The sequence below is a fragment of the Cariama cristata genome, unplaced genomic scaffold (assembly GCF_000690535.1).
Source record: "Cariama cristata isolate BGI_N322 unplaced genomic scaffold, ASM69053v1 scaffold7936, whole genome shotgun sequence".
In the NCBI taxonomy this organism is placed as follows: Eukaryota; Metazoa; Chordata; class Aves; order Cariamiformes; family Cariamidae; genus Cariama; species Cariama cristata.
In genome coordinates this window covers 2,518-15,000 of record NW_009621531.1, presented here as the reverse complement: position 1 = coordinate 15,000, position 12,483 = coordinate 2,518, and the positions used below count along the sequence as shown (strand labels likewise).

General features: G+C 40.2%; 1 protein-coding gene across 1 annotated transcript in view; it reads left to right on the top strand.

The window, feature by feature from the left end:
• The window catches only part of GTDC1 (glycosyltransferase-like domain containing 1), a 126,852-nt gene extending 114,793 nt beyond the window's left edge, over nucleotides 1-12,059 (top strand). Inside the window, 3 exon segments of the mRNA XM_009701995.1 lie at nucleotides 2,213-2,283; nucleotides 2,990-3,081; nucleotides 10,901-12,059. Coding sequence (XP_009700297.1) covers nucleotides 2,213-2,283; nucleotides 2,990-3,081; nucleotides 10,901-10,984 — 247 coding nt within the window. The 3' untranslated portion in view covers nucleotides 10,985-12,059.
• The last annotated feature ends 424 nt before the right edge of the window (nucleotides 12,060-12,483 follow it).

The following is a 12,483-nucleotide window of genomic DNA, read 5'->3' as shown; positions in this document are numbered from 1 at the left end:
ATAGATCTGAATATTAAGATTCATAGATTTAGCAGATGATTTGTTAATTGGAATAAAAAGGCCATTTACTAGCCATTTTAACAATAGATCAATCGGAACTCTATTTATTATTTAACTAGTAGTGCTTAAGGATTGAAATGAAGAATAATTGTATTATTGTTATGATATAATACTTTTCTGGAAAAGGACAGAAATGCCTGGAAATTGCAAAGCTTCCCTGTCCGTCTTCGGACTAAGGCCGGTGTCTATATGTGCTCTGCCCTTTTCCGTTTGGTCTATAGGTCTTGGCGTCTGAAAGGGGTACGGTTTGTAGCAAGACTGAGCGCCCTGCAGTAAGTAAGGACCTGTCAGAAAACGCATGTAAACTTTGGTGCGGAAAGGTAGAAAATGAGTATGCAAATAAGATCATTTGCAAATGAAAGAATTCCAAATTTTAACTTTTATCCAGCAAACTAGGGAGGCATTAAATTCTGATTTTACTAATTCATGGCCCTGATAGAGGTTTTTCATAAGGGGAAGTTGCATACTCAAATGATGACTCAGATTGCGTCTTGGCCTGCAGTTTTGTTTTAGGGAGCTGTTCTTTTTTTTTTTTTCCCCATGCAGACGATATATGATTAAAAAGCAAATATTTTAACATAACTTAGTGATCTGAGCTATTACTGAAATGTCCACAGTTTCACTCTTTTTTTTTTTCTCCTAGATTAAAGAAAACTTTAAAAATCTATTTGCTTTGACATATGACACAATATTTAAGAACTGAAATCATCAATTAAATCACACATCAGAAACATTTCCCTTTGGTAAAAAATATAGTGCTAGACGATGTACACTTTGAAATTGTTGTTAATGTTTAAAATGCAATCTGAAGTGCATATGTTATTTAAAAAAAAAACAACATAAATTACAAATTTTAAAAGTTTCTGAAAAAAACTAGCAATCATCGCTTAGCAAAGGCATTTGCAGAGAAGTGTGTATCTTTGGGGTTTGTGGATATGCATAGTTTTCTAGCATGAAAGCTGAATATGTTATTCTTTATTTTATTTTTTTCCTGTTTAAAACTGAGTAGATCTAAAGGAAACAGAGTTCCTTCTGGGTGCCTGTAATAAAGTACCAAACCCGATATGCACACGAAGGTAGCAAAAGCCTTTTAGATTGTCACTGAAAATAGAAAAGGTGGACGTTGACAAGATTTCAGATTTTTTTTTTTCTGGGAACTGAGGGAAACTGAAGTTAAAAATAAAGTCCTCGTATGGTCAACATGTTGGAGGAAATTCAAAGACTCTCATAAAATAAACATATTTTAAGAAGTGTTTTGAATTTCACTGTGTAATTTCTGGCCAACAGAAATTACAGTTGTATCTTTGGAGGGACATTATGTCAGATCAATGGTCATTATGCGAAAAAAATAAACTGAAAACTTGATGCCTTAACCCATTCAGCTATTAAAATGCAAACACAAAGAGATAGCTTTTCTTTAGATTCGCTACTAGAAAACTTTGCGCCACTGTGTTGCAATTCTGAAATATTTTGGGTTTGATGTTACAGGAGGTACGTAAATTGTTCCTTGAAAAAACACAAGGGCAAAGCATCGCACGCTTTGGCCAAGGAATCTCATCAGTGGCTATTAAAAAAGACAACAGTTTATGTCCTGAAAAATAAAGGAAATTAGCTGAAGCATGTGCATAAGCTAAAATAGCCCAGCCCGAAGCATGCTGCAAGTTTTTCCTAGGCTATATTTAACTGTAACCTTTGGAGTCTTAAAGTCTAAGGGGCATATCTGTTCTGCCAGGTAATGGTGATTGTGTGCATCTGTGTATGCGTACACGTATATCCAAACGTGTGCACGTATGCCCTTGTTTTTCTGCAGCATTATTAAGAAAAGCCGTCCATACTTCACCATGTTGTTACATGTGTCTGTCTGCTGATTATAAAATGTGTTAAACAGTATTTAAAAAACAAAAAAATGCAGAGCTGCGCTTTGATTTATTCAGCGAACAAAACATATGCTCGCTGTTCTGTTCTATGTAATTCATATGATCAATAAAATTTTCTTTAAAAAGAGCAACTTTGGCATTTAGAAGGATTATGCTGCTGAAGAAAAAAATGTTTCACTCTTGCTGTATGTAGCCAGCCTCCATGCTCTTGCACCAAAATCAGGTTTTGGCTCGCTAACGTCTATTTTTGTGTATTTATTATTTCTAATCTTCAGGGTCGAAGCTGTGTATTGCGGCTGTTACCCGCTGTGTCCCAAAGCCTTGGTGTACCCAGAGATATTTCCAGGTAGCTGCTTTGTTGCGTATTCTTTTTGCTGAAACGTAATAACGTGATTCGTGCTAAAATATAAAGTTTGAGAATAAACTTGAGCAAAAGCAATTGTTTATTTGGCAAGCCAACATGTTAGTGTTAAGGAAAATTTTATGTGTTTTAATACATTAGACGAAGTTTATATTTGCCATCTGTTCTTTTAAGATAACACAAAAGCAAGTTTTGAAATAGCATTCTTCATTGTTAGCATACACAACCCGGAATGATAGATTTTTGTTAAAAGGTCAGTGATGCTGCAATGGTTTGCAGATTTTTTTGATACACAGGAAAAAAAAAAAAAAAAAAAAAAGGCCTGAAAATCACACCAAATTATTTAAACAATTTAATACTTAATAGTATGCAACTGCGGTACAGGATACACACTAATGTAGTACCAGTTCTTTGAAAAATCTCATCACTAAATGTATCACATATGCATTGTGTTACATTAGAATAATGTATTTTAATCACCCAGAGGAGATGTCTAAACAGCACAACTACACAGTCTTATTTAGCATTAAACATCCTTGTGAGCTGAGGTAACCTTATAAAATCATGCTTAAATAATGTAAAACACGAGGCGGCACAGAGCAATATGCATTTTTAATTAGTAAAGTGACTAATATCGAGTGTGTGCTTTGAGGTTTTTGTTTCATTAAAAATGTATCTGTTTTTCCTGCAGCTGAATATCTGTATTCTACACCTGAACAGCTTTTTAAAAGGCTTCAGAATTTCTGCAAGAGACCAGATATTGTAAGGAAACATCTCTATAAGGTAGTTGTTCAGAATAGTTTTGCATGATATAATGCCATATTGAAGTACAAAGGAAAAAAAAAAAACTTGAAAAAAACAACATTTAATTAACATACTAATGTTTAAAGGAAACATGCTAGGGAGGGATATTAGTCGTTACACTAACAAGGATTAATTAAACTAGATGCCAGTTGTATTAACCTAGGTCTTATGAAATACGTGCACTTAATGCATGCTACATGCTTTTTTTTAATTTATTGTTTTCTAAAATGACTGTCCTTTACATTTGGACCCAAGAGGCTTATAAAAATGAACCCGGATTAATGCAACTCATTAGTTTAAAAGGAAAATAAAAGAAAGATCCTACAATTATACTAATGAGGATAAGCCTACCTTCCTATCCTAATTTAATCTTCAGTCCTCAGAAAACGCAGGTGACAGGTATCAGGTAAGATCTCTCTGCCTTTTGGAATTATTTTAATTATTTTCATCATTGTGATTATTTTAACTCTTTGCTTTTTAAGGTATGTTGAACATAAAAAAAGTTTATCAGAAGCATAATTTGCTGGTATTTATCATGTCCTGTGCTTTGCAGTTGTTTATGTAGAGAAAGCACAGTTTCAGTGGCAGATCCTCCATTCAAGTTTTGATCAAGTGTTCCATGCTAGACCGACTTTCACATTTCTAAGAGGTGCATTTATACTGCTAGGACTCACACTTCTTGTTTTTTTAATTTTTAAGGACATGATTGTAGATGAAGCACTAAATTTTGTCTTATTCCGGTGAAGAGCTATTATTACACAATGCAGCTTTTAGAAAAATAAGCGCTATTTTCTGCATGCTGATACATAAATTTACAGCGTTTTAGGACTTTTACAGTCCTGGCTATGCCGTGGGCAGGTTGGATATACATTACCCCTACACGTTTTTAGGTGTTTCAGGTTGTAAAAAACCTGAATTCAGCCGAACGTCCTTAAAGGCTTAGGAGTGCATAGAATTACTCCTCGTGTTACCCGTGCAACACAAATGCGGTCTGTTTAGCGTTCCTTGGCTGTCGCCGTCCAGGCACAGTGTTAATGAGCAAGTCGAGTAATCTCCTTCTTAATTTGGAGGCTCACGTTGCCGGCAGACCTAACCTCATCTCTCCACCTTCCTCCCTCTGGGGACCAGAAAGCGTTGGGTCTTGCTGTGTGTCATCTGCCTCTCTACCCCTTCCCGCACACATGTAGCAGGGGGAGCGAGGGTTTAGCCCCCATCGTGACTTTTTTTGTGACCTAAAAATAGACATTTACATAATGATACATCAAAGATGATGTTGTTTCTGCAGGAAACAGTTAAACTTCAAGAAAAAAAAAGGAGAGAACCAAAAATGCAATTTAACACCCAATTTCAAGCTCATTATCTTTCATTGTCTATTAACTTGGCAATGGTTCAGAAGGTAGCTCATAATAGTTTAAAATGCTGACTGAACACTTCCAGTGTTCAGCATTACTTCTTGAGTCAATAGTATCGTATAGTTATCCGTGGTGGCTTCAAAGGGAAAACAATCCTTAAATGTTTACCTTGACATTTCCCAATGCTTCAAGCTCAGCTAATAGTTGCGTTCACATGGATCTTCTCTCTACGTGTGGATCCCCAGCTCCTAAAGAGAGCCAAGGCGCACTACAAATGGAAATAACGATAGAGCAAATACTGATATAAAATAGTATGGGGTTAAAACCTGTGCACGAGCCCCATAAGCAAAATACTAATTTACTCAAAGGATTTTTCTTTTTTTAAAAAATCCCTTGGGGTGATTTGGAGGCAGAACCTGAAGGTGTTTGTCCTACCCCTCCAGCATGGACTTGTGCACTGTTAGCAGCGCAGCCCCGTTCAGATCTTCTGAGTGTTTGAACTGAATGTCTGCAACAGGTAGCAATTGAGCTGAATGGGAGATCGTTTTAAAATGAGTAAAGCAGAGCCTAATCCAGAACCTGTGCGCACCAGAGAAAAGATCCCTGTTGTCTTTAATAGGCTTTGGATCAGCTCAGAGAATACTGTTAGAGTTGTCTTTTTGTACCCACGCCCACGTATGCCAAGTCTTCCTTTCGCAATGAAACTATCCGCAAAACCTCCTAGAAAAACGCTAACTTAGATATGTGCTGTTAACGTCGTTATAGTTGGAACGACGCTGCTTTTTAGGAAGCTGAAAAGAGTGAAACCACGAAGGGTATGCAGCACTTCCACTGTATTTTTCACTTTTTTCAGATCGGTATAATATTATATATACTGTAGCGGAATAGAAGAGGGACCCCAGCACAGTGGTGCATACTAACTAGCTACTTTTCTTTCAGAAACCTTCCTGACATGCTCTCTGCCTGAAGTTCATAAAGTAACTGTGAAGTCTGGAAAGTAAAAATGCTTTAAAAGCAAATAGTGCTTTTCTCTACTGGCTGGGGATTCTGCTCCATAGATTGGGAAGTAATCATCATCGGAACTACCTTGGCTTATCCTTTTACATAGTGTTGAGTTCTTATTGCTAAGGATATCCGTAATAATTAGACAGCAGTCTAATTAAACTGGCAGTTTATTCCTTCAGTTGTCTCCAGTGCTTGTGCTGACAAAGTTAGGGGCAAAAGGAAGATAAACGGCAGCGGGGCAGTCAGCTTAGGGAGCCGGACACAGTGAATATCCCTGTAAAAATACACAGACCAAGACATTAAACTGTAATAGCTTAACTCAACGAAGCAGATTCATGCTGGCAGACGCTTAAAAATGTCCATAACGTAAGCACCTATGAAAACCTTTCCAAATGATGTATTACTTACCCTGCGTATTCTCACAGCACCCAAGGCTGGCTCATTTGCATTTCGACATTGCCTTCTGCCAGTTATTAGCAAAAGATTGAGATGAGTGGGGAGCAAACCTCATTTGTTATCCATTATTTTTTCTGTTCCAGTTTTTATGGAATCGAATGTTGCTCTCTGGTTCTGGGTATTTGTGGTTGCCAAAGTAAGTGCCAGAATGAAGCAAGTAACAACAACAGGGCATCGCTTTCCATCGGACTACACCATAGGACCTGTCAGTGTTTGCAAGCTCCCTATCTAGGAGATTTAAAATCAAAATAAAATAAAATAGGGCAAAGCGTTTGTTTCTGCATTATTTTCTTTTAAGCTTACCTTTCAGTTCCCTCACTTCAGTTTCTTAATTTAAAACAGCATGTATAAAGAGTATACAGTGGAAAGGGACAAGAAGAGTTGCCAAAAGCCAGGCATGGAAGGAGCTGACAACTTTAAATAATCTCTCCCAGCCCTCCCAGCTGAATGAGTGCTGGGTGACATGCTGTCAGCTTCAGTTCCTACAGAAAAATCCTACTCTCACTCAGGCTTGTTTAACAGAGAAAAGAATTTGGCCCACTTTCTGACATTCATCTTCTCATTTCCATCACACTACAGAAGCTCACCTGCCTATGAAAAGACACATGGCGTGATTTTTTTTCTTCCTTACACCACTGTAGAAGGAAGTCTGCTGAATTCAAAGGGATTAAACTGCTGTAAAATCAAATTAAGATCCCCGTTAGACCGTAGACATCTGAATTGTTTCCAGTCTCAGGATTTGGCTGTATAGGGCGGTTCTAACAAAACTTTCTTTTCTCTTTTTTTTCCTTCTTTCTTTTTTTTTGCTCTGATTTGAGATAAAGCAGTATCTTTGGTATTTCAGGAAAACATGTAGAAGAGAAAACTGCTCCTGGTCCAGCTTTAATATTTAGGCAGAGCTAGGAAAGCAGTAGGAGGCATTCTCAGCCTGAGGATACGGGGCGCTGGACACGTGAGGATGCAGGAGAGCCTCAGACCAGATGTCCCATCAGCCACCTAGCCCTCTTGCAAGGAACAATAGTCGTTCGCAGTTCTTGTACAGGCCATGTAAGAGCCGGGGACGATGCCTCTGCCCTTACCCTTACCCACTTCCCATCAAAAATCCACGAGAAATTTGTTTTTCCGTAAGGATGCGAACTGCCACTCTGGGTCAGCACGCCATGTGTTTAATACCATGTTTTTGATAGTGGGGAGCATCAGATGTTTGGGAGAAGGTTGGCACAGGTAGAATAAGGTATTGAAGGTCTTCCTTTTGTCTTTTGGAGTTAGAGATTGGTCCTAACCCTGGACTTGGAGATTTTCATGGAATCATTATCGTTGGAAGAGACCTCAAAGATCGTCAAGTCCAACCATATACCTGATGCCACCATGCCCGCTAAACCCACTAAACCATGTCTTGAAGTGCCACATCTAAACGTTTTTTGAACACCTCCAGGGATGGTGACTCCACCACCTCCCTGGGGAGCCCATTCCAATGCTTAACAATTCTTACAGTGAAGAAGTTCTTCCTAATATCCAACCTGAACCTCCCTTGGCGCAACTTGAGACCGTTTCCTCTTGTCCTATTGCTAGTTACCGGGGAGAAGAGCCCAACCCCCACCTCACTACACCCTCCTTTCAGGTCGTTGTAGAGGGCGATAAGGTCTCTCCTCAGCCTCCTCTTCTCCAGACTAAACAACCCCAGCTCCCTCAGCCGCTCCCCATCAGACTTGTTCTCCATAAGTCTCATAAGACTTGTTTTATCATCTTTCATAACCTTTTAGTATCACGTATTGCCAGGCTGTACATAATAGTTCTCCATTTGACATTCAGGCCCTTGGAAACCCCTGTTCTTGTCTTTCACATCTTCCTATAGCAAAGCTGTTCATCGTATGTTTACGGATGGCATTAAAAGCATTTCCTTCAATTGGTTCAGGGTTTCTCCATCTTCAGTTACATTGAGTGTCTTGTTGTTCTGGAGGTGGTCACTTGGAAGCAGAAGGTCCCCATCCATCTTTTCTATGCCATGCGTTATTTTATAAACAATTATCAAACACAGTATCCTGGTCTTTTCAATCTCTCCTTGTGAATGTTATTCCATGTTTATATTCTAATCTCTCATCATTCGAGCCATTTTGATGCTTGAGAGCTGTTTTTGAGCTGGTGTGATCATGGCTTTAGAGAGTATTGTAGGCCACGCCATCGGTTTATGTGATGTGTTGTACTCTGATAATTTTCAACCTGTTTTTTACGGAGCCAAACCTACTGTTTACTTTTTAATGGTGAATGTATATTGAGCAGATGTTTGCTTACAGTGTTTTCCAGATCTTTTGTCCTGAGCTGATAAAGTTAATTTAGAGCTTTATAGGGTATGCAAATAGTACAAGTATTTCCATCCATCCTGCTGGCTTTCTGTTCATCGGCAGAGCATGTTTGCAGAGAAAAAAGACAGCATTGTGTTCAATTTGTGCTTCTACCTGGTTAGTGTTAGGTGCAGGTCAGAAGGGGATTAGAAGCACAAGTGGAAAACTTGTATTTGCTTCTTGAGATGCTCCGTTTCCAGTGAGCATAATTTGAAATGGCTTCAGAGGTGGTCTAGATTTGCTTCTCAGAGCCTGTACGGGAAGGTTATAGTGGCCTGGGAACTCTGGAGTGCAGCATGCTGTGTCCGTGCTCTCCCATCTCTGTTTCAGTGCTTAGGCATGAGATCCTAAGTAAAATGCATATAACGTAAGGATTTCTTACGTGAAAGAAAACTTCGGTTACTTATTTAGAACATAAAATCGTAGAGTAATTAAGGAAAGTACCTCTGGATGTCATCTGGTCAGCCTCGAGTCAAAGCAGGGCCAGTTTCAAAGTAGGACCTAACTTCAGAGTTGGATTAAGTTGCTCAGGGTCGCATCGCATCCAGGTTAGACTGAAGCCTTGACTTTTTTTATTCCCATATGTACGGCTGATAGAGGTGAAATCCAGCTAGCTTAGGAGGTTTGCACAGATGAGAAGATCTCCTGGACTGTGGGACACAATGTACGCATTTTGGGTCCACCTTAGGTCTTCAAGAAGTATGTGGGGCTGGAAGCAGCTATGGTAGAGGGAAATCTGCTGGCTAACGTGGATCCTTACTGTGGAAGAAATGAGCTAGCAGGTAGGCTGTTGGAAGTTGCCTGCTAGGTCATTCTGGGATCCAGCCATACTTATATAGACATAATATATGTCTGTGTAGACAGAGAGAGAGAGAGAGATGTATGAATGTGGTCTGCACCTGAACTTCTCCCAGGGCTTGCCTTGCTCTTAGCTCTCCGAGGTATGTATCTAGATTTCAGCTCTCAACAAATGTTGGTCTACAGCTCGTAGCAGTTGGCTGCACCTGTAGAGCAGGAAGAAAGCGTTCATTAAGAAAGCAGTTATGTGTGCATCTTTCAGCATAAACACCAGGACTTTGAACTTTTTATAACGATATTAGATAGCTTCCCATGTAGTTTTAGAAAGTAAATGAAAACTGGCAGATGAACCACAGCCACTGCAAAACAGTAGGTGGAGAAATGGGTCAAAGGAAATAGGATTGATTTTGAAAGAAAAGTTGCAAAAAAGCATGAAAACTTATTTTTTCAATAAAATTTCTTCAAATTACCTTGAGAAAGAACGCCTGAAACTGTTTTCCTACTGGTGCAGTTGGTCAGTGTTCGGAACCATCCTATACAAGGTACCCACCAGCGTATCTTGTGTAGACTCACATCCAACTCCAACATTTGGTGTTTCTTCTTTACAGACAGGGAGAATGCAATGAGTTTTAAAAGACCAATATAAGAAACAGCAGAACAGACCGGTTTGTTCAGGGAAATACTCTTACTCTACTGAGAAGTAGTATATAGCTCTGACTTGGGCCTCACAGGGCACCCAATTCATGTAAACCAATGCTGTCTTTTGATGGCGGTTTCCAAAGGTGCTTGGAGTTTGAAAGTTGAGCTCCAAAAGTCATTACTACAAGCTGCTTTCCACCTTGATTCTTCCCCAATAGTCACTTACAGAAGGAAGGACCTGGCTCACAGAGTAAAGCTGACCCAATACAAATTAGCTCTGTAAATCAGTCTGCTGTCTTGCCTGCCCAATCTCAGGTTTTGTGCTGAATAATAATCTCTAAATCTTCATTTTTAAGGCAATTTTTTTAAAAGTGCATAAAATGTACATCGAATCAGTACTGTCTGCTTGAACTCCAACTATCCTGAAACGGCAGGTGTGAATGGATGAACAGTCCTTACTAAATTCGAAAGGTTAACTCTGAAGTCTAATGATGGCAGAGTAGATACTAATTGCTTCAGTTCTGCTTTTAGGACACAAGAAACAAATAAGCTGATTATTTCATAAAAGATATTGTACTGCTACTGAAATCTTATTATGCTGCCTGTTCTTCATGGGGAGATCTCACTGTATGTGTAAAGTTTGCTTCTCTTGTTCTCTGCATATTTAGGAACTGTACACTCAGTCACTATTCCTTGAAAAAATGGATTCTGAGACCTTTGCAGAGTTATCACTCCCCCCCAAAAAAAGAAGTTGAATTTATTCTCTCCAAGGTTACTCTAAAATAAAGCCCAGAAGCCAGACTGATGATGGTCAAGCAGGAAAATTAGGCCCTCGCTCCTGCTGGTTCATGGTTCTGCCATGTCTGAGGGTGAGAGGGCCAGGTCAGTCAGTCCCCGTGGGTGTTCTGTCCTTGGCGTGTCCGCCAAGTAAAACAGAAGGACATTTGATGATGCTCATCCAGGAGCAAATAACCTGGAGCTGCCGACCAGCTTACCTGTCTTTAAAAAAAAATGCTGAAATCACCCCGTTGCCAAATAATGCCGAGTAAGCGTTCTCAGACCGACTCGCTTCCACCCCTCCTGAAATCACGGGTATTGCAGAGCGTTTTGGTACAGAGCCGCGCTCCTTCCCGCGTGACAGACGTCCCTTTTGTGTCCCGGCATCTAACGCGGCTTCGTGCGCTTTTCTCTTCTGCTTCCTCGTAGGGCGAGACGGCTGGGTTTTCTTGGGCAGCGCTCGGCGGTAAATTCAGGTCTCTGCTCGCAGCAGAACCGAGGGAAGATTTGTGACAGATGGGGCTAAGTCACAAACTTGCAGCCTCAGGCAGAATTGTGGAAGTTTCCAGAGTGTGCCCATATTTACCTGATCAGAGAGAAAAGAAAATCTGCAGAGGAAGCCGAGCCTGGCTGCTTGTCATAGCTGACACAGAGCCATCTGCCACAAACCTGTGGCGGCTTCAGATCTCCAATCCCTGCCACCACCCCAGCTCAAATTAAATACAGATTCTTAGAGACGTTATGATGGTTACACATGTCCTCGGCATCACATGCAGGAGACTGTTCAAAAAAAATATGTGGCCTGTTGTGTAACCGCACTCATGTATCCCATATGTGGTGCCACATTGAATTTCCGGTTGAATCTGTTTTTATCCTTTGTACTGGATGACATGGTGCCTGAATTCTTTCTTTTCGCCGACACGATGGCAGCCAAGCTGCAGCTTCAAACGCTCACACTTGGCTGAGTTTCTACCTAGGTTGCCAGGTTATCATTGGAGCCTTATTGTGTCCTCAAAGGGCCACAGGGCCTGAAAGGAGGATCCGAACGCTGCCGGACTAATTGGGCAGCCATCTCCGGGTTGTTTGGAGGCAAAGGGCTGCTTTAGCACTTTTTTTTTTTTTCCCCTTTTTTTTTTTTTTTGCAAATTAATGACTCTCTGGCACAGGGGTTTTTAAGTGAAGGTATTAATAAGGGGTCTGGCAGGTAATCCCATGATTCGCGGAGTTACATTTGCATTTAATTAATCTTAAAGAAAGCTGAAAGATAAACAGCTGTAATTCAAACTAGCATGGGAAATATGCTACATGGTGCCATCTATCCGATAAAATGAAAGCCGAGACACTTGTTTCATTTCTCTCAAGGATGGAGAACAAACAGATAACAGTCAAAATGCTTCCAATAAAAACCAGTAGTTTAAATGTAACGGCAGTTCATCAAGAATCTTTGCATCCAGTTACAAATACAGTCTTTTAAAGATAAATCACTTATGATTCCAGCAGTCAAGCTGCTGTATTTGTTGATGTAAAATGTTTTGAAGATGTAGATTGTACAATAAATTTTTAATAAAGTGCCCACTGCAATTTTTAATTAGCATATCTCATTCATGTATAAGTGTGTACATCTATCTGTATGTTTATCGCTATGCATATCCTTGTGTCAGAGTCAATGAATGCAATTGTGTCTTTATCTGATGAAGTAGAATCTGTTTTGCAAGTGATAATAAAAACGTTACGACAATTCCAAGATTTTCAACTCGGCTCTGGGAAGAAGCAAGAAGAGGACTCTCGGTAAGGCGTTAACGATGTGAAGCCTGGTAAGACCTCTCTTTGCAGACAGGTATGGTTTCTGCTTCCCTCGTAGCAGGCAAGGTAGCTCCTCTCCCTGTCCCAGCAGACATCAGCATCTTTCCTTTGCCCGAGCACCGTCCGCAGCAGGTGAAAGGCACGGGCTGGTCCCCCTCCGCACACGTGCCTTCGTGCCTTCAGATGCCATCCGGATGCTGAAATACCCT